Source organism: Oncorhynchus nerka, linkage group LG10, assembly GCF_034236695.1.
Source record: "Oncorhynchus nerka isolate Pitt River linkage group LG10, Oner_Uvic_2.0, whole genome shotgun sequence".
In the NCBI taxonomy this organism is placed as follows: Eukaryota; Metazoa; Chordata; class Actinopteri; order Salmoniformes; family Salmonidae; genus Oncorhynchus; species Oncorhynchus nerka.
The window spans coordinates 34,199,332-34,220,550 of NC_088405.1; the positions used below are offsets into that span (position 1 = coordinate 34,199,332).

At 43.6% G+C, this 21,219-nt stretch overlaps 1 protein-coding gene across 2 annotated transcripts in view; it reads left to right on the plus strand.

Annotated features, from left to right (window-relative positions):
• The window catches only part of bmpr1aa (bone morphogenetic protein receptor, type IAa), a 66,871-nt gene that overhangs the window by 38,698 nt on the left and 6,954 nt on the right, over window positions 1-21,219 (plus strand). The window contains exons 3-8 of one of the 2 annotated variants that reach the window (XM_029669626.2): window positions 7,492-7,830; window positions 19,308-19,467; window positions 19,870-19,972; window positions 20,173-20,272; window positions 20,406-20,502; window positions 20,790-20,928. In XM_029669626.2, the coding sequence (XP_029525486.1) occupies window positions 7,764-7,830; window positions 19,308-19,467; window positions 19,870-19,972; window positions 20,173-20,272; window positions 20,406-20,502; window positions 20,790-20,928 (666 nt within the window). In that variant the 5' untranslated portion in view covers window positions 7,492-7,763. Of the gene's footprint in view, window positions 1-7,491; window positions 7,840-19,307; window positions 19,468-19,869; window positions 19,973-20,172; window positions 20,273-20,405; window positions 20,503-20,789; window positions 20,929-21,219 lie in introns of both variants that reach the window. The other variant, XM_029669625.2, reaches the window with a different exon arrangement.

The window sequence follows — 21,219 nt, forward strand, 5'->3', positions numbered from 1 at the left end:
GAGTGAGCAGTGATGCAATTTTCCAGCTACCTATAGGCCTACATGTTTCAGTAGACCTCTTGGTAAAGTTTTCCTTTAAGGCAGTGGTATAGGGGTGCTTGGAGAAGTGGGCATACTCACATTTTGCCCAAAATGTCCCAGACATTAACAACTCCGATGTTGTAAGTGATTTTGAACTTGAAACCCTGCAAACTTTATCCGGCGGGATAAAGTTTGCAGAGTTTCAAGTTCAAAATCACTTACAACATCTGAGTTGTTATTTGGTTTTTGTGTTTTTAAGTCCACAACAATGCTTAAACCATATCAGGAGACCTTTTTTGATGTCTGGGGAAAAATATAAATATTTTTGGGAGGGGGTAGTTTCCCTTCAATTCAGTTGCCCACCTAGCATGAGACGGTTTTGCTAGCGGTGTTTCTGTACTGTACAGCAATGTAGGCCGATTCGGGGGGGGGGGGCAGAGTTTGCGACGCAAAATTCCCTCCCGATTTGATACAAATCATCGTAACATTCTGCCGGGTAAAATATAACATACACCATTTAGCAGACGCTTTGATCCAAAGTGACTTAGTTATGCGCTCAACCATTTTACGTATAGGTGGCCCCGGGAATCTAACCATAATCCTGGCGTTGCAAGTGCCGTGCTCTACTAATTGAGTCATATAGGCCTACTACAGGTACATAGGGGTAGGCCTACTTTTTAGTCAACATTTAATTAGGAAGGTTTTTTGGGCGGGGGCAGCATTTAGAGATGTTCATTGAAACAGCCCGTGATGACTGAACCGATTCAACTAAGTCTTCAGACCAAACTTTTACAATGCCTGGTTTGCATACCCATTTGTTTGCATACCCATTTGTTTGCATACCTTGGGCGGCAGGGTAGCCTAGTGGTTAGAGAGTTGGACTAGTAACTGGAAGGTTGCAAGTTCAAACCCCTGAGCTGACAAGGTACAAATCTGCCATTCTGCCCCCACTGTTCCCCACCGTCATTGAAAATAAGAATTTGTTCTTAACTGACTTGCCTAGTTAAATAAAGGTAAAATAAAAAATGTGTTTCCTTAGTTAGCTGGTAGATCCCATAAATTGAAACATCTATCCTACCGTACCGGCTACCGATGTGGTTTGAGAACTGTGTGCTCTTGATGCCATATATTCTGCTGAAACTAGGCTATATGTCCGGCCCGGGTGACGGTGCTTTGCGTTTTTGTGTAGGCTGCTTTGTGCATGATTTCACCATTGTTCTACACCACAGCCTACTTTGATAGGCATCAGGGATTAAGAAGTGAGCAATACCCACTGAAGAAGAAAAAAAAGGTGTGTGTGTATACGCTATATCCCCGCGTAAAGCCCCCACTACACCACAGCTTTAGGGTAAGGTACATTTCCTGGATGGTCGCAACCAAGGTTTGAGATTAAAATGAGCAATACCAGGTAAACATGTATGCAGTGTTAATTCTGCTTCACCACATCAACCCAAACACAAGTGCTCCCACCCAGACGATGGGGGATTTATTTTGTAATGCTACACTATATATATATATACAAAAGTATGTTTTATAATCATTCAAATGAGGTGGATACGGTTATTTCACGGTAATTTCAGCACCGTGATTTGAGAATTGAGCACACAGCCATGCAATCTCCATAGAAACATTGGCAGTAGAATGGCCTTACTGAAGAGCTCAGTGACTTTCAACGTGGTACCGTCATAGGATGCTACCTTTCCAACAAGTCAGTTCGTAAAATTTCTGCTTAGCCGCGATGTGGTAGGCCACACAAGCTAACAGAATGGGACCACCAAGTGCTGTACCTCGTAAAAATAGTATGTCCTCTGTTGCAACATTTACTACGAGTTACAAACTGCCTCTGGAAGCAACGACAGCACAAGAACTGTTCGTTGGGAGCTTCATGAAATGTGTTTCCATGGCCCGAGCAGCCCCACACAAGCCTAAGATCACCATGGGAAATGCCAAGTGTCGGCTGGAGTGGTGTAAAGCTCACTGCCATTGGACTCTGGAGCAGTGGAAATGTGTTCTCTGGAGCGGTGACTCATGCTTCACCATCTGGCAGTCTGACGGACGAATCTGGGTTTGGCGGATGCCAGGATAACGCTACCTGCCTGAATACATAGTGCTAACTGTAAAGTTTGGTGGATGAGCAATAATGGTCTGGGGCGGTTTTCTTCTTGGTTCGGGCTAGGCCCCTTTCATCCAGTGACAGGAAATCTTAACGCTGCAGCATTAACATGCAATCTAGACAGTTCTGTGCTTCCAACTTTGTGGCAACAGTTTGGGGAATGCCCTTTCCTGTTTAAACATGACAATGCTCCCTTGCACAAAGCAAAGTCCATACAGAAATGGTTTGTCAAGATCGGTGTGGAAGGACTTGACTGGCCTGCACAGAGCCCTGACCTCAACCTTATCGAGCACCTTTGGGATGAATTGGAACTTCGACTGTGAGCTTGGCCTAATTGCCAACATCAGTGCCCGACCTCACTAATGCTTGTGGCTGAATGGAAGCCAGTCCCCGCAGCAACATTCCAACATCAAGTGGAAAGCCTTCCCAGAAGAGTGGAGGCTGTTTATGGCAGCAAAGGGGGACCAACTCCATATTAATGCCCATGATTTTGGAAAGCGATGTTCGACGGGCAGGTGTCCACAGACCTGTTGGTCATGTAGCGTAGTCTGCTAGCTCTCTCTGACAAGTCATAAGAACATATTGCGGAGTCCTGAGCCATGTAGAGGTGGCGTTAGTACTCAGCAAAAAATTACCTGACACCATCGCAGAGACTAGAAGATGACGATCTTAAGCCTCTTAAGCCCAAACCCACTTTTTTTCAGTACCTCAATGTTAGTCTCATTCTCCTTTTGATTGTAGGTGTTTTTTTTAACAGTTGTTGCCTGTCTTAACTGTAGGCTATGCCCTTTGTTGGTTACTTTACTAGTCAGTTTTCCTCTTTGTTGGCTTCTGTTAATCTCAGAGAAAAGCCAGCAGCTACGCTAGTATCTAGCGACTGTTTTTGAAGGGATAGTGTGTCTCCATGTCAATCAGCAACCCCAGCTGTTATGTTTGTGCCCTGTTCATCTCATGTTTAGGAAGGGAAGTGTATGTGTCAGGGGTGATGGGGACAGCTTCCCGCTTTGCTCCGGTGGGTACACTCACAATGGCTTCCAGTCCATCCATTATGCCAGAATTGACTCGAATGGGGGGGGGGCGCCGCCGCCGCCCGTTCTATTCATTCTATTTCTATGGTAGCACATGCAGTCAGGAGGAGAGGAGAAAATTTGTGTAAATAAATAATGCATGCTATTCGATCGGTTATTACGGTGACCGCGGTCATTTGGCTGGCCAATTTATCATCTTCTAAAGCTCCATGACAGTCACAGCCCTACTCACAACAGGCTTTTTCTCTGCATACCTCATCTTGCCTCCACCTGATAGGGGTAGAAACTAGGGAGGTGACAAACGGACAATTTTATTTTCTGGTTTTCCTTTTTAAAAAGATAACAAAAAACAATTAATTCCACATAAATTCATAATGCAGAATAATGATCCTATTATGCATGTATGATGCTAGAGTCGGGCAATGAAGTTTTATCTACTGCAGTCATATACCCTTTAAAGAGTCTCGGCTACAGCATGTTTGTTTGTCTGTAAAGGGTACACTACGACTTTATGAAATGTCGACACGAAACCTTCTCTAGAGATGGGTTTGAAGCTCCACTGAACAGGTATTTTACTTCTGTAAAGGAATGCTGCTTCTGAAGCGGGACTAACGTTCATCACTAGGCGACCGGAACCAGGGCTCGACATTAACTTCTAGAATGTTCAAAATTATGTGGCTTATTTAATTGAATGTATGTTTTGTAATGTAAGTTGAGTTAAATCAACAAATCATAGCACTTATTTTAGCACACATTTTACTTCCTTCGTTGCTCGTAAAAAGTAGTCAGACAAGAATAATATAGGCATAAGTTGTCCGAATGAACAATTGAAAAAAAAAAAAAAAAAAATCACATCACTATCAAACAATTACTCCGATCAGAATTGGATCAGAGGTCAACATTGGAATAATATTCAAATCTATTTTTCATTTAGGCCTTCATTAATCCTAAAGTCTACGTGGTAGGAATAGGCTACACCCTTGTCCAAACGATGCTGACGTGAGACTTTTAATTGCATAGATATAGGCTAAACGCCAGTCATGTTTGACAAATGGAATGAAGGATAATTAACTTCTAAAAGCACGGTTCGTTCAGCTGAAATGGTCATTGAAATGCTGAGGGAATTATCTTAAACGCTTCATAGGCCATTGAAACCAGCCTTTTTGTCATGTTCTGTTGGTTGTAAAATGAACTTTCTTTTATTGTCCTGCAGCCAAAGGCAGAATCCTAGTCCTATTAGGAACTCATCCTAGTTGTTGTTGTTAGATTTCCCCTCTTTCTATGTTTTTCTAATTGAGATTATCATCTCTGTCACATGAAACCGCTCGCGGTGCGCTTTTGAGAATGGTGTTTTCCCACTAATTGCATTTTGCTATATACATGCATAGGCCTATAATAGTTTACAGCCATGTGCGCATTGTTGAGCTTATAATATGACGAAATAAGACGTTATCAACATTTTAAGCTAAACAGTCTGACGTGTTGCTTCAGCCTCATTGCTCTCTGAACTGTCCCAGAGTCTGTTTTGAACCGTATACATTTTCTTTGTCTGAAGGACGACGGGACACCCTTAATTTTGAACCCTGGTTGGGAATTATATTATAACGACAATTATTTGGTTGTAATTGTAATGAATTGTAATGTTGCAATATTTTATAGGGTAGCAATGGTGGCCAACCATCCTCCAGGAGAGCCTTAAAAGGGCAAAGTTGTATTTTGAGACAGGCTTGAATATGCAAGAAGCCAATAGGCAGGGTGTAGCCTACAGTTTTGTATGATTATCTATGGTATTTTGTAAAGTGGTTCCTTGCATCATACATTGATGTGAATTTTTTTATGTCCAGTCCTGAAAACTGTCAATCAAATAATCTTGAACTCCCTGCTCGCAGACCACTCTCCTAAGAAATTACTTTTTAAGTTTCAATACTGTGATTTACCAAGACATTTAGTAGAAAGAACACACATCTTCCTCTGTATTTTTTTGAACGTAGGAGACTTGATTAGTTGCCGTACTTCTGAGAACACAAACACTTGCATCTTTTATAGCGAGCTACCAAGGGACAGAGAGAGAGGGGGAGGGGCACAGTGTAGTCAGGTCGGCCACCAGGCAGACAGTCGGAATCGTGAACTAGGCCTATCCATCGGCAATCAAAAGCTGTTTCTCGAAATGGAATGCCGTATTTCTTGGCTTGCAATGCCTCGCAACTTCAGTAAAGCAGGGCCTGTCATCAAGAAATAGTCTAGGATATTCTACACCCAACAGATCGAAGACTGAACACACACGTGCATCATTAGCGAAAAGAGAGCTTTTTTTTGTGGGGGGGGGCACAACTGTTTTCCGTTAGTGACTTTTCTTAACGTTAAGGATAAATAGTAACAACTCCTCTCCTAGGGCTGAGATTGTTTGTATTATGTCTGCATTGCAATATTGTTTTGTCATTTGGCTTAAAGTATTGAAGATTGCATATACATTTGATTAGACTACCACTTTGGTAAAGTTCCAACCTTGATTTGTCTAATTTTTGGTCTGCACACCGGTTTATAAAAGAAAGGTCAAATTCTTAGTCATTTGAAGAGATCCAAACGGCTAGCTACAGTTGTCGTCCTGACCATCACCCCTTAACACACTTGTTCCCTTTCTCTCGCTCTCTCTTTCCGTTCTCTCCATCGCACCTAATCCCTCACACACACGGTGTGTCCTGCTGCTCTCCCTCTTTAAAGGTGCCTGGTTGGCTGTCTTGTCCCCCAGCCTTGAGGAGGCCTTCTTTGTTCCCTCATTACCCAGTCAGGGATGTGTGAAAAGTGGGGCACAGGTCGGGGCTCTTTGTCCCCCTCGGGCAAATCAAAAGTGACAGACACCGGCCGCTCCGCCACTAATTTGTCGTCCCCCCTCGGAACGGGCACTTCTCAGGGCCGCTAATTGCAGTGAGACGCGCAGGGAACAGACACATCTCGTTATTAACGCTGGACGAGGCCAACACGGGTAATTGCGAAACATCCTTCAACAAATAATTTGGGCATGTTTAGCCATTCAAGAGTAGCGCCAGCCTGACCAGGGTCGTGGGGTCAAGCCGGCAAAGATGGACAACACACACAATAATAGAAGGAGAATTAAAAAGGGGAGAATGAAGTGCAGTTTTGGCTTCTTGAGGGGTTCTCATCCGAGGCTGGTTGTCACCCCACATGTTCGTTAGCTTTTAGAGCGACAGAGAGCCCTGCCTTGCCCCATTGGCTTAGTCCCTCTGATCACTAAAGTGTAAGGTTAGAAGTCAGCAGGGTCATATCAGCCTTATATCCTTCTTACCATTTATGCCGCGTTCAAGACAACTTGGAAACTCTGACATTTCTGACTTGTAAACTCGTTATAGAAAGATAAGCTCAGTTTCCCACTTAAAAAGTATCAGAATCCACCAATAGGAAGCTCTCTGCAAAAAAAATCCCAAGTTTTAACTTGGAGGTTCCAAGTTTCCGTGTTGTCTTGAAAGCACCATTAGCCCCAAGCACCTCTTGCATCAGCCATGTAATGCCACAATGGAATCATCTGTTGAAATGACAGAGGAAGTGTTCTGCTTTGTTAAAAGATTGTACAGCATGGCATCTTTTTCCCAATACCTATTCCCATAGGTGGCTTTTCTGTCTGCTGTTTTTGGCCGAAGGAGCTGATCTAATCGGTTGGGAAGCCGCTGCTGTGTCATTTTGTTCTGTCAGAGTAACATCCTTTTGTGGAAAATCCATTTGTTAGTTTGGAGGAGTGTTAAGGTGACCGCAAGCTTTCCAACGGAAACAGTTTGGAATAGTTTGTGCATAATACATTTGCAAAAACGTCTAAACCTGTTTTCGCTTTGTCATTATGGGGTATTTTGTGCAGATTGAGGATTTTTATTTATTTAATCAATTTTAGGAAAAGGCTGTGACACATCAAAATGTGGAAAAAGTTAAGGGGCCTTGAATACTTTCCAAATGCATTGGCTGTGGCGTTTCAAAATGGACCAACCGTACTATTGACGCTTTTTTCTAATTTTCCAGTGAACATTGTTGTTTTTATCCACCACAGTCTGGTATGTTTGCTCCCAATTTGTGCTAAATTGCTCAGCAAATCTGATCACATGCAGCCGAGGGCTTACAAAGACAATAGGGGTTGACTGTCAGTGTCAACCCGCTGGCCTCTCCAAACTTGATCACAACATTGCTGTGCAAGGGCCTGCCACTTTGCAGTGACACATGCAAGGAAAATCCAGGTTGTAAAATGGTGTTAAAGTGTTCTAGAAGCTGTGTTTTATACTGTACTTCCTCTCTAACAATATTTCCCCTTGCTCTCTAATTTTCCAGGGTTTCCAACCGAGGTAGCCTGTGAGAAGGAAGATTTTTGTTTTTGTGCCATCCTACCCATCCTCCCTCACCCACTTGCCTCACCCTACCCGTACATATTCACCCGTACCTCCACTCCCCCAACGGGGGAAAACTATGCTCCTGCTCTCCCTGAGCTGAACCAGGAAGGGACAGGACGAGACACACCATCAGAGCCCACAGGGGTGACCACCAGTGACCAACAAGCTCCCACAGAGCGCAGTCCAGCCCACTCAGCAAGTCACTGTGCCAAGATGACAGTGCTTCCCTTTTTCATCGCTGCGGTGGGAGTCTGGATCCTACTGGTGATCAGAGCTGAAGGTATTCAAAGTAAGACTGGCTCCTCTGTTATTGTTGTCCCACTGACCCCGCCACCTCTCTTATTACTACGCACAACTGTCTGTGCCTCCCACTCTCTTTAGTTGGAAGGATACTCTAATATGCTGTTTTTGATGTAAGGTTATTGGGTAACTGTGTGTTGGGGAGAATTGCTCATAAATATTCATAGTTGTACCTGATCTAGGACTGTCCCAGACCAAAAGAAATTTGTTTGACCAAGAGTCGTCTGTTCTTTTGACCAATTGCTTAACCTTGTATTTTTCCATATATAGACATATCCTATGTAATTGAATCAAATCAACTGTATGCACTGATCTTGTCTGATGCCTTAAGCAAACTGTTTGATTAAATAATTAAGACGCATAAATGACTAGAGGGAGTCCGACCGCAATTGATTTGATTGTGCCGCCGGGCTCTGACTTACAGCACCTGACTGTGACTAGCACCCGTTGTCTCCTTCCTCCCTGCTGCAGTGACCACCACAGAATGTCTGTGTGTGTATAGCTCTGTTCCTGAAGCTGCAACATAATTACAGCCATTTCTAACTGAAAAGGTATCTTACAGAAATCTCTCATTTGTTTAGGAAAAAACATTTCCTCACCCCTTGCTCTCTTTACGTGACACATGTATGCGTCGCATGCACGTGACCAATCGGGCCTGACCTATGGCATATCACAATCGCATCAATAAATTGGTTATAACAAACTCTGAACACTGTCACACATGTGAAAGCAAAATAGATGCAGAGGACGTGAAAAACTAGAAACGGGGAATGTGTTTACTGGTTGCTTAGGAGGTAAAGGGGAAGTCAGATGTGTGGAATAAATGTGACTAGTTGTGGAAAATATTGGAGATAAAGGTAAAATAAGGTATGGAGCAAGTGCTGTGTGCATATTATGTGTGCCAAACAGGTGCTGTTAGATTACAATATTTTTCTCTCCATTTGGAACAATGTAAACAACACTGAATAAATTATAAGCGTACTAGAGTATTTTATTTTTATACATGTTTTTTTTGTGGTAAGGTCTTTATTACATCAAAGACTAGAAAAGTCATTAATTTGTGAATGCAATTTCCGAAATGGAGTAGTTTAGACCTATTTATTGTTTATGCTAATTTTATTTTAAAACTAAAGCACTTGATTGCATGTCACGTCATTAATGACTAGTATGCTGTGTCATGACATGAACAAATAAATTATTGATACAGTAGCCTATATAAGTATTTAAATTATAGGCCAAAGTAAGTTACTGTACTACGACTAAACTGGTTGCGCTCTAAGGCCTACAGCTCGATGGTGGTTATACAAGGCTGCTATACTAACACGGAACCCAAACCGCCTGTGTGCGTGCGCCATCATGCATACATTTTATTTTGTCCCCCTACACCAAACGCGACCACAACACGCAGGTTAAAATATCAAAACAAACTCTGAACCAATTACATTAATTTGGGGACAGGTCGAAAAGCATTACACCTTTATGGCAATTTAGCTAGTTATCTTAAACTTGCTGGCTAATTTGTCCTATTTAGCTAGCTTGCTGTTTGCTAGTAAATTTGTCCAGGGATATAAACATTGAGTTGTTATTTTACCTGAAATGCACAAGGTCCTCTACTCCGACAATTTATCCACACATAAAACGGTCAACCGAATTGTTTCTAGTCATCTCTCCTCCCAGGCTTTTTCATCTTTGAACTTGTATGGTGATTGGCATCAAAACTTTCATAGTATTACCACAATGACCAGCAACACAGTTCGTCTTTCAATCGCCCACGTGGGTATAACCAATGAGGAGATGGCACGTGGGTACCTGCTTCTATAAACCAATGAGGAGATGGGGAGAGGCAGGACTTGCAGCGCGATCTGCCTCAGAAATAGAAAGGACTTCTATTTTAACCCTTGGTGACGCTCGCGAGCAGTGTGGGTGCAATAATTGAATAACAGATTTCTAAACTTATTTTGAAACGCTAGCGCACATGACGCGAGCGGTGTAGTCAGGGTATAAGCCTACTAATTACGACATTACTTATCCATTTCGCGAACATTTTGCTACACCCGCAATAACATCTGCTAAACTTGTATGACAAATAAAATGTTATTTAATCTAATTTGATTGAATGATGATCATAATAACAACAATAAGGAGACTGAGGAAAGAGGGTTATTAGAAATAGAATTTGTATGACCATTTTGAACATTTGAACAAAATTAAATAAATTATTAAAAAAAGAAAGTGTAAAGCATTTATTACTTAATAGCAAAGATTAAAAAGCTGAAACAGCTGAATTTGGGAAATTGTTGCATGAGGATTGGTGCTCATGGAATCAGTAGGCTATCAACCAAGCAGCCAACAGAGGCAGGATCTGTCTTATTTCTGTAGATATGCAGTGCCTCCAGAAAGTGTTCAAGACCTTGACGTTTTCCACATTTTGTTACGTTACAGCCTTACCCTAAAATGTATTTAAAAAAAACAATATCCTCAGTATTCTACACACTAACTTAAATGACAAAGAGAAATCAGGTTTGCAAATATTTTCAAAACAGGAATGCCTTATGAGACTCGAGACCAAGAACCAGATGGTCACTCTGACAGCGCTCTAGACTTCCTCTGTGGAGATGGAAGAACCTTCCAGAAGGACAATCATCTCTGCAGCACTCCACCAATCAGGCCTGTATGGTAGAGTGGCCAGACGGAACCCACTCCTCATTAAAAGGCACATGACAGCTCGATTGGAGTTTGCGAAAAGGCCCCTAAAGGACTCTGACCATGAGAAACAAGGTTCTCTGATCTGATGAAACTAAGAATAAACTCTTCGGCCTGATTGCCAAACATCACATCTGGAAGAAACCTGGCACCATTACTATGTTGAAGCATGGTGGTGGCAGCGTCATGCTGTGGCAATGTTTTTCAGCAGCAGGGATGACTAGTCAGAATCGAGAGAAAGATGAGTGGAGTAAAATACAGAGATCCTTGATGAAACCTGCTCAAGACCTCAGACTGGGGCGAAGGTTCACCTACCAACAGGACAACGACCTGAAGCACACAGCCCAGACAATGCAGGAGTGGCTTTGGGATAAGTCTGAATGTCCTTGAGTGGCCCAGTCAGAGCCTGGACTTGAACCCAATCAAACATCTCTGGAGAGACCTGAAAATAGATGTGCAGCAATGCTCCCCATCCAACCTGACAGAGCTTGAGAGGCTCTGTAGAGAAGAATGGGAGAAGCTCCCCAAATACAGGTGTGCCATCTTACCCAAAAAGATGTTATGTTGTAATCGCTGCCAACGGTGCTTCAACAAAGTACTGAGTAAAGGGTCTCAATACTTATGTAAATGTAATTTCAGTATTTCAATAAATTAGCAAACATTTCTAAACTGTTTTTGCTTTGTAATTATGTGGTATTGTGTGTAGACTTGAGGGGGGAAAAACGGTTTAATCCATTTTAGAATAAGGCTGTAACGTAGCAATGTGGGAAAAGTCAAGGGGTCTAAATACTTTCCTAATGCAATGTGTATATATGGAGGATTTTGCAACATTTTAAGTTAGTCTATTGATTATAGACCTAATTAAGTTGGTTTCCTCTCGCCTCACTTTTCTTTTTGTCTCCTATCTCTGCTGCTGCCCCCGCTGCATTGTTCTCAACACCAAGATGCTGGTTAACTTTGCTATTACGCACAAAGCAACATGGCCTAGTAAAAGGCACCAATTCAACAGCGCAATAATGTGTTTCAGAACCGCGGACAGCGACCACTATCCAACTCAGGAGAAAGTCTTTGTTATAAAATAATCATATTTTTATTAGTGTTACACTGTTGTTCTTACATAATATAAATATATGCAATTTCAGTAGCACATGTCTTAGAGTGATGGACTGTGCCATTCGAACGTCCTCCACAATGGATCAGTCCACTCACAGGCGCCAATTTATTTATATATATTTTTTGCTACTGCTTGACTAAAGAAATCTCGGACGATCAACAGCCTATCAACCAGTCGACTAAATGTGGTCAGCCCTAACATGATACCAACACTTTCTCAGTAAAGCATACTAACCAGAAGTCCACTGGCAGGCTCTGATAATAAGATGATCTGCATCGCAAGCAAATACGTCTCTGGACCGTTGGCTTACAGCTGTAAGGCATCAAGTTCCTGACATCTATTACCACTTGCGGTCTAAGTTCGAATTCCCCATGGGCCGCAAAAAAAAAGAAGATATTTGGAACGTGGACTCACATTTATTGCGATTATTGTTTTGGGGAGAAACATGCTATCATCACCTTGAAAATTAAGATTAGGGGCTCAATTGAATCCAACTCGCATTGCAGTATTTTCACTAGCTCTTTTTCCAATTGTCAAATGAATTTACAGATTGGTCTTGGGTGCTTTATAAAAACCTGCAATTACTACCAGGGCAACCCCTCTGAGGTATGCTTACGTTTCAGAATTAGAGGTGTGTGGGCACGTGACGAATATTGTAAATACAGGATTTGAAATATTTACTTTCAATTTGATCTCCGTTACGAAGGGGGACACCAAGACAAAATAAGAAGTTTTGAAACACTCAAATCTATTGCATATGGAGGAGGGGCATGATAAATGTTGTTCAACTAAATTAGCATAAATACTTATTTCTGCTTTTGTTTAAGCAAGGCCCTTATGTGACCCACAGTCCCCCATCCCCCACTATGGAGAGATCAGTATTTTAAGCCATTGTAATGGCCGTGATGGAATTCATTAGCTGGTGATGCAATGCCTTTTGAAATGCATGACCCAAGTAAGCTACCTAGTTAAATAATAGTAACAAAACCTCCATGTGGTCCTAACAGGATAATATGGCAATGACATTGAACTTTTGCATATATGCTAATTAGGGGACCAAGCACCATAGGTACAACTCAGTCCTTTCTCTCAATATCAAGGTTACCGTGATGTGCAGAAACACCCATTTCCCACTTGGGAAATGCCCTGTTCTCAATGAGATTAGACCATGTTGAATATCATGTGATGTTCCGATGATATTGCCTCATTTTGCCTTGTGTCGTGAGAGATCATGCTATGTGAGTGAACGATGTATGGAAGAGACACTGAATACGCTCTGATCACAGCACAATTTAGTCACCAAGATCGTTTTCTTCTATGTATCGGGCACACGCAGGCCTCAAGTATAACGCTGGTTTTACCCGGACATGTTTGATGCCGGGAGGATATGGATCTTAATGGGCTGGGGCCTCATAAAAGAGCCTCCCTCTAGCTGCTCCTACTGTTGCTCTCATACTGCCTGCCCGGCGGGGCCTCCACAGTGAACCAACCAGCAGCCATAAAGCCAACCAGGGCCATAAAGACGGAGCTCTCAGGCTCGTAAAAGGTCACCTTTAACCAGCCAATGAGATGTGAAGGCAAATATCACGATCTGATTACTCTAAAAGCAGATCTTTTTAGCACTCCGTCACACACACCTACACGCAGGCTGATAAGAGGAAGGCAAGGCCGGTCCAAGTCTTAGGGATGATTAAATCAGAGCGTCGCTCTCTGAGACTGGTTGGGACCCTGTTTTGTTATCAAAGAGCCCATGCTATTGTTTTGATTAGTCTCCGTTAACTCTGGGTCTCCCATGTCTACCTTGTACCAGGCATACTGTACAGTGAAACAGTGCCTCTGTACCCAGGCAGGGCCAGGTTAGCCTCTATCCTTCCTTCCCGCCAGCAGCTCAGTCATTGATGGTCGTGACCCACCAGAGAATTCCCCCCTCTCACTACAGGAAGCTGTTGAAGTGATTGTTGGCACTCTGGGTTCCTTTTTTCACGTGAACCATTTCCTCTATAATACTGTCAGTCGTTACAGGGCAAAAAATACTCCAAACATTCATTGTTCTCCGGAAATAATTCAATCCCACGAGAGGTTTTTTTTTCGCTTTTTTTTCTTTTTTTCTCCCCCGCTGCGCTTGCTGATTAGTAAGGGAGTGTGGGGCCTGGCATATGCCAAGCGTTATGGGGAGAGGGGGCAGGGACAGAGGTGCCCGCTGGGCAAGAGGCTGCCAGAGTGGCTGTATAAGGGGCCTGCTGTGCTAGCTCATGAATGCTCTTTTCACACTCACTTTTTTTGCTCCTGAAGTGTCAACAAACCAATTAGAATTCCACTTTTGTCTCACCAAGGGGAAAAGGCGCATGTTTTATAGGTCTAGTTTTTAAAATTTGCTGTTGTTTTCCATGTGTGAGGAGTTTTAATTAGCGTGAGGCTGTTGCAGCTTGTTAAATACCTATTTCAAGGTATTTAACTGTTGCAGGGTAACCGAGGTTGTTGAATGAACTCCTCAGGAAATTATCCAATAACATTCAAAGAACACACACTGGGGTTTTTTCTCTTTTTGTCCTACATCTTGGGCAAAAGCCCTGTAGTGAATCACTGACTAAGATGAACAGAATGTATTGGATTTGTGCTGTGGTGAAGAGGTTCCGGTAACACTCCCTGCGAGGAGGAGATTTGGTAACAGCCGCTGTCACTTTTCTATTGTCATCACAAACCGGAGGAACAACGCAAGAAGTATAAATATCTTCTCTGTATACTGTCCTTTGCCACTGGGAAAGTGGTGATGGAGCTGAAAGGGTGAGCCATCGAAGTCTCTGGGTTCACTTGTAAGGCTTACAGTGGGGGTCCGAAATGATTGACACCCTTGATAAAGATGAGCAAAAATCATTTTTAATATTGGAACTATATTGTATTCTCCAAAAAGTGGAACATTTATATTATTTTATATGAATATAATTGCTCAGAGAAATAGATTTTGTCTAACAAGTACTACTTTTTCCCCCCTCAAAAGTAGGGGTAAAAATTATAAACAACCCTGCTTTCAATACCTTTCAATACATCACCAACGAGCTCTATTTTCCCCCAAAATTTAAACGCCTGGAGTTTGCTAAATGTCATTGTATTGGAACCGGCACTTTGGTCAGATGACATGAAAATAGAGGTATTTGACCACACACACCAGTGTTGGGTCTGGTGTTGAAATGAGAACTCATAAGCAGAAAATAACCCCACACCTACTGTAAAATATGGTGGTGGCTCTTTGATGGTTTGGGGCTATTTCTTTTCCACTGGTCCTGGGGCCCTTGAGGTCAATGGCATAATGAACTTTACCCACTACCAGGACATTTTTAGCCAAAAACCTGGTTGCCATTACCAGGAGGCTGAAACTTGGCCACAGGTGGATCTTCTAGCAAGACATTAACCTCAGGCACACATCAAATCCACAAAGAAATTGTTAATTGGGCACAAAATCTAAATTTTGCAATGGCCATCTGTCTCCAGACAAAACCCATTGAAAACTTGTTTGAATTGAAGTGGGCAGTCCATAAACACAGACATGATTTTTATTTATCTATTTAACCCTTATTTATCGAGGCAAGTCAGTTAAGAGCAAATTCTTATTTACAATGACTGCCTACATATCAAGGATCTGGAAAGATTCTGTATGGAGGAATGGTCTAAGATCCCTCCCAATCGGTTCTCCAACTCAGAAAACATTTGAGAAAAAAGCTCTGCTGTTATTGTCATTGAAAACAGGGTTGCCAAACACGTGGACCCCTACCTTTTTTGAGAATGTTTTACAACTTGTTAAACAAATCATTCTCTGAGCAATTGTATTAGTATAAATAATTGTTTTGAGAATACAATATAGCTCAGTATTTGTTATTATTTATTGAATGCAGTCATTTTTGCTCATCTTTATCAAAGATGTATATACTTGTCAGCTAATACCTCCAAACTTCTCATTTACTTGTCGATTCACCTACTTCAAGAGTTGTAATTTCAGGTAGCTTTCTCTCCCCGTCCAGATCCCCCCAAGGTCAGAGAGGAAGGTTGATCGTCTCTGGGGTTTGTTGCTGTGAACTGATCTCTCTTTCTCTCTCTCTCTACCTTGCTCTCTCATTTTCTTCTCACTTGTTCTTCACACACACACACACACTCTTACTCAATTTCGCCTGAGACTTTAGGAGAGGGCAGGTTTCAGTGACTGTGTTTGTATGCAGATATACGACTCCCCTCACCTCCACAGTGTGTCCTGTTAGAAGAACAACCAGTTCAGAACACTGTTTATCTCATGTCTCTGCACTCTTATGGCTGGCTCTGACAAAAACAGGCTCTGCTGCTGGCCCTTTAAGAGCACTGCATTCCATTGCCAGTAGATGGGTTGGCTCGTTAGCATTGGAGTGTGCTGGCCCTTTAAGAGTGCAACATGTGGCTGACTGGAGATGGAGAGGCTCATTACTGGGGGTGCTCTGCCAGACCTCAGACTCCGCCGTGACTGGCGGCAGAATTAAGCACACATGTGGAGGCAGAGAGCACCAGCAGCCATTTCCAGCCCCACTGACAGCCGCTGCTCCCCATCAATCACGGCCCCCAGCCAATCACAGGCCTCCTAGTAGAGGGGAAGAGAGGTACTCTGTGTCTTCACTAGCGAGACCCAGCCAAATAGAAACAAAAAGGGCCTTGAGGCTCTTTGGGGGTTTGATGGTGAACTTTAAGTCTTGTATTGTCAACATGGCTTTCTCTGTAGACTCCAGTGGGAAAGAGGCCTCAGAAGTCCTCGACGCTCCCAGTCACTACAGTAAAAACGTGTCCCGTGTTTTATGTGCTTACTCGGGGACTATAAAGAGGCTTTCATCACCTCATCAAAGCATCCGGGAGCCTCCTGAATCCCTTTCCCCATCCCTCAAACATGACTCAAGCCAGTCGAGACCGAGCACAGCTCCCAGAGGGAGAGCGAAGGAGCGGAGAGAGAAGGATTGTGGGAGGGAGAAAGAGAGCCATCTACCCTCAGCTCTCTGGTTTCTATTTGGGGCTTGGCCCGTTTGATCTGGTTCCAGTCTGCTGTGTGTTTATAAGTTTCCACACTGCCTCCCAACACTGCTCTGTGCCAATCTGACTTCGCCAGGGGACAGCCCAGCTCAAACTGGGCCCTGGGCCATGCCACCACTTAAGTATAGTTTATTAGTGCAACAATTTCAGATATTATTTTGATTAAATCTCCTGTGTGTAATATCAACGGCAAGAGGTCTAGACTATCTGCCTCCTTTTAGGAGCTTTATTTCTTTGGATCTTGTGTGTGTGTGTGTGTGACGCATGTAGAGTAAAGAGACTGAGTTTACCCCCCCCCAGGAGGATGTTGGTCTGAGTGTTTGGTTGGAACTCTGGAGTCCTGTAATCGGTGTGTTCTTTTCCTCTTCACTGGTAGAAGGCGGACATCAAAAGCCCCGGGTTTCACAGCTTCTGAGACCGGCTCTGCTATCTCACTCGAGAACTGCTCAGGCCTCTTTTCTTTTTCTTTTTTTCAGGGTGTTGCCGTCAGTTCCGCCACCGATAACTCCTGCCACCCTTGTTTGTACAACAGATTAGGGTTTGTTCTATGCCCCGAGGACCCCAGCTCAAGCATACGGCTATGATCTCACAACCCCCCGCCACAGTGATTTCTCTCTGCTCTGGTGATATGACCTTAGTGTTGACCACATTGAGGATTGTAGTGAGTCACTTGCCTGGTTGTCTTAAAATATTACTGAAGAGTTCTGGTCTGCTTTGCTTTAGTTGTTATACAGAGGCCTAACAGCTGCTTTTAATTTGATACAGTTATGTTTTTACATAATAGCTTTTGATTCTAAAGGATCCCAAAACTAAGTTAAGACTGGCACACTTTTGTCTGCCACCCTGTGGGGTTCCATCGTTTTGGCTGAAGTACAACACTAAAAGTGAAGCGTTCGTAGAAGTAGTGGTCCTGGTCGACTGTTAGGCTGTCTGACGTCAGTAAGCCGGTGAGTCTGTAAGTACATGATCAGCGTACAAATGAACTGTAAAAAAGGAACCGAAGCCCAACAGGAGCTCCTTTTATCTCTCGGGCTCTCCTTTTAAATGGTCATTTACCAGTAAAATTACTCTGAGAATGCAGCCTGAATCTAGAGCCACCAGGGCACTCGGTTGTAAAAGGAAAGAGAGAAGTTGAGGAAAACAAGAACAGCAACCCTGAAGCCAGTAATGGGGTCTCGGGAAGGAATGCGGAGCTGGAGACAAGCAGCCGGGAGAGGGAAGAGGGAAAAAGGGTGCCGTTCTGCTGTTCCTGAGACGTTTCAAAGTGTAGGTTTGCAGGTGATTGGCTCTCTGCAGACATGTCTGAACTGGAGCAGGCTCGAGTCACGTCATGCTCCAGAGGAAGTGCCGAAGCCGCGCCGAGCGCTGCACACAGACATCACTTTGTGCTTTATGCTCACGACTCACAGGAGCCCCACAGCCCAGGTCCACTCTCCTGAGGGAGGGAGGGAGGGGGGGCAGCAGACTGAGAGGGGGAGGGGAAGAGAAAGGAGGGGCTCGGACGAGGTATAAGTCAAGAAGAGAAGGATATGGAACAAGGAGGACAATGGAGGAACAACAGACAGGAGAAGCAAAAAGATTGTACAAAAAGAAGCGGGCAAGAGGAGGACTGATAAGGAAAGTGGGTCAGGGCATTGCAAGGGGAGAGGAAAAGAGATCAGGAGAAAGGGCATGAGAAGAGGTGGAGAGCGTACCAGACAGTAACGTGAGGATAGGAGTAGTCACACAGTGAGCTCATACTCAACGTTTTAATGCAGCATTAGGGACTTAACGTATATTAGTGTGCCTCTCCGTAAAATGTCCTCTTCCTGGCTTTGTATCCATGGTGCCATGTATCTAGGTCTTAATGGCTCTGACTGGCTCCTTAAGATGTCAGTAGATTTGTTGCCAAGGCCCCTTTTTTAGGTGCGGTTAATACAGAGTCCTGGCAGTGCCCTCTCGGCTAGTTTAACCAGCGTAAACTGATTTTAGCAGTGAACATTTGCTGTGTACTAAACCTTGCCATTATAAAGAACCACAACATAATGGCCTGCATGAATATTAGGTTTTTCCTCCGTTAAAACCATGCCGTTGTTTTCAATTTCATATGTAACTGCAATCAGATTGACAACAGTGACAATGTAGCGAACAACAGATGTTGGCTTGGCCCGCCAGTATTCTGCTCTGCATGATGGCTCTAACTGGACACTAGCACAGAGTATAAATAGCCCTCTGGCCATATATGGATCAGACTTATCACATGCGCACACAATTAGGAGCGGACCGCTCTCATATAAAAACAAATAGAGGGGTGGGGGGGCAGCAGATAAATCAAACCCACCATAGGACAGTTGTGTTTACTATGAATATATAGCCTAGTATTTGACTACTCTAACTCTTCAAACCAGATGTTGTGTTAGGCGGGGGAATGAAAATGTTACACAATGTGTTTATGTTCTGTATTTCTGGCAACAGTGACGTGTGCAGTGAAAACCTGTGTTTTTGCGACGGCAGACAGTGTCTCCCAGATGGAGGGAAAAAAGGATGGATTGTGACATTTTCACTGTCATTATAAAACGAAACCATCCCCCCTCTCTCTCTCTCTCCCTCTGTCCATCCAGCTGGTCAGAATCCAGACCACATGCTCCACGGCACCGGGCACAAGCATGAGTCCAGGAAGCCCGGGGACGACACCACGGTGGCCCCAGAGGACGCCGCCCGCTTTCTGAGCTGCTACTGCTCGGGTTACTGTCCAGAGGACCACAAAAATAACACCTGCGAGTGAGTAACCAACCAAGGCCAAATTCTTAATTGATATGTTTGTTCCAACTCTGACTTTTGGGTCTGTGATGAATGTCAACTCTGACTTAACGCCTCGATCTCAGCGTCATTGCCTTTTGGTACACCAGAAGTTCATTAATATCCAATGGAACGATTTGTTTGCCTCGCTGGGTTGCAGTGCGTTCGGTGTGGTGCGTACGTTGGATTTATCGAACGTATGTGTCAAACTGTATGCGTAAACGACTTGACAGAAATGGTAGCAGAGGGTGAATGTTGAACTTTTGTTGCACACACATCCAGATGATGCTGTGTACCATTTTTGTGCAATGACTCTGAAGGTGTGATCGAGGCATAAGTGTGTTTTGGAACTGTACTCATTGAATAATTAATTTTTTATTGCAGGACGAATGGCCAATGTTTTGCCATCATAGAGGAGGATGAGAACGGAGAAGCTATTCTGACCTCTGGCTGCATGAAGTATGAAGGCTCACATTTTCAATGCAAGGTAAGCGTGTGTTGTGGTCTGTATGGAAGGGGGCAGGACCGTGACACAGGGGTGTCAATTATATGTTGTAACATGTATTGTCATTATACGTGTGTGTGTATATAGCTATTATTCATATTTGAGTTATTGTTTGAATAACCCCTGTTGAATTGAGTGCCACAACAACAACAAAAAACATGGTTTCATTGAATTATTTTCAGGATTCGCCCAGGGCTCAGACAAGGCGAACGATCGAATGCTGCGGGACGGACTTCTGTAATCGGGACCTGCAGCCCACATTACCTCCCCCAATGGACACTGGTGAGGCTTAGGGCCAACTATGTTACTCTACTGCTGGTGTTCCTCTGTATAGTGGCCCCAGAAGAGTATTCTTGTGGTGGTATGTCAGGGTCTGATACTGAATTTAATTTGGGGACCTGTGGTGTTTTTGCAGGTTCCTACTTTGGCAGTGCCCACTGGCTGGCGTTCCTTATATCAATGACCGTATGCTGCTGCACTCTCATCTGCATCACAGTAGTCTGTTACTACAGGTGGGACTACTCCAGAGAAAAACTGACACAAAGCGAGATTCCAACTTTATCTCCATATGTATATGGGAATTGAGTCCTGGTTAACTTAACTTGTGGGAGAATATTAGTCAGTCACATGTTGGTGTCAGTTAGCATTTCTATGAATACTTTCATGGGTTTGTGACTAAGTTGGACTGTTTTCAACTGTTTGGGGATAAAGGCAGATTGTTGCGACTACTGCGCTTGACATTCATCTATTGTAGCTTTAGCATGTGTGCCCTGTACTGATCTGTATGTGTTCCTGTCAGGTACAAGTGGCAGACGGAGCGGCAGCAGTACCACCGGGACCTGGAGCAGGACGAGGCCTTCATCCCTGTGGGAGAGTCTCTCAAAGACCTCATCAACCAGTGCCAGTCTTCTGGCAGTGGCTCTGGGCTCCCCCTGCTGGTAAGGACCCCTCACTGCACAGGGAGGGGCTTTGGAGCATGTGACCTGGGTGAAAAGCCTTTAGCTATGGTTACATAATAGGTGACTCAAAATGGGACTTCTGCTTTCCAGGAAAGAGTAACAGCGGTTATGTGTGTGTCTTTGTCCATAGGGAGGTTATATTAGGTTAAGTGAGTTTGTAAATTATAAACTGGATGGTTCGGGCCCTGAATGCTGATTGGCTGACAGTCGTTTACCACTGGTATGACAGAACATATTTTTACTGCTCTCATTACATTGGTAAGCAGTTTA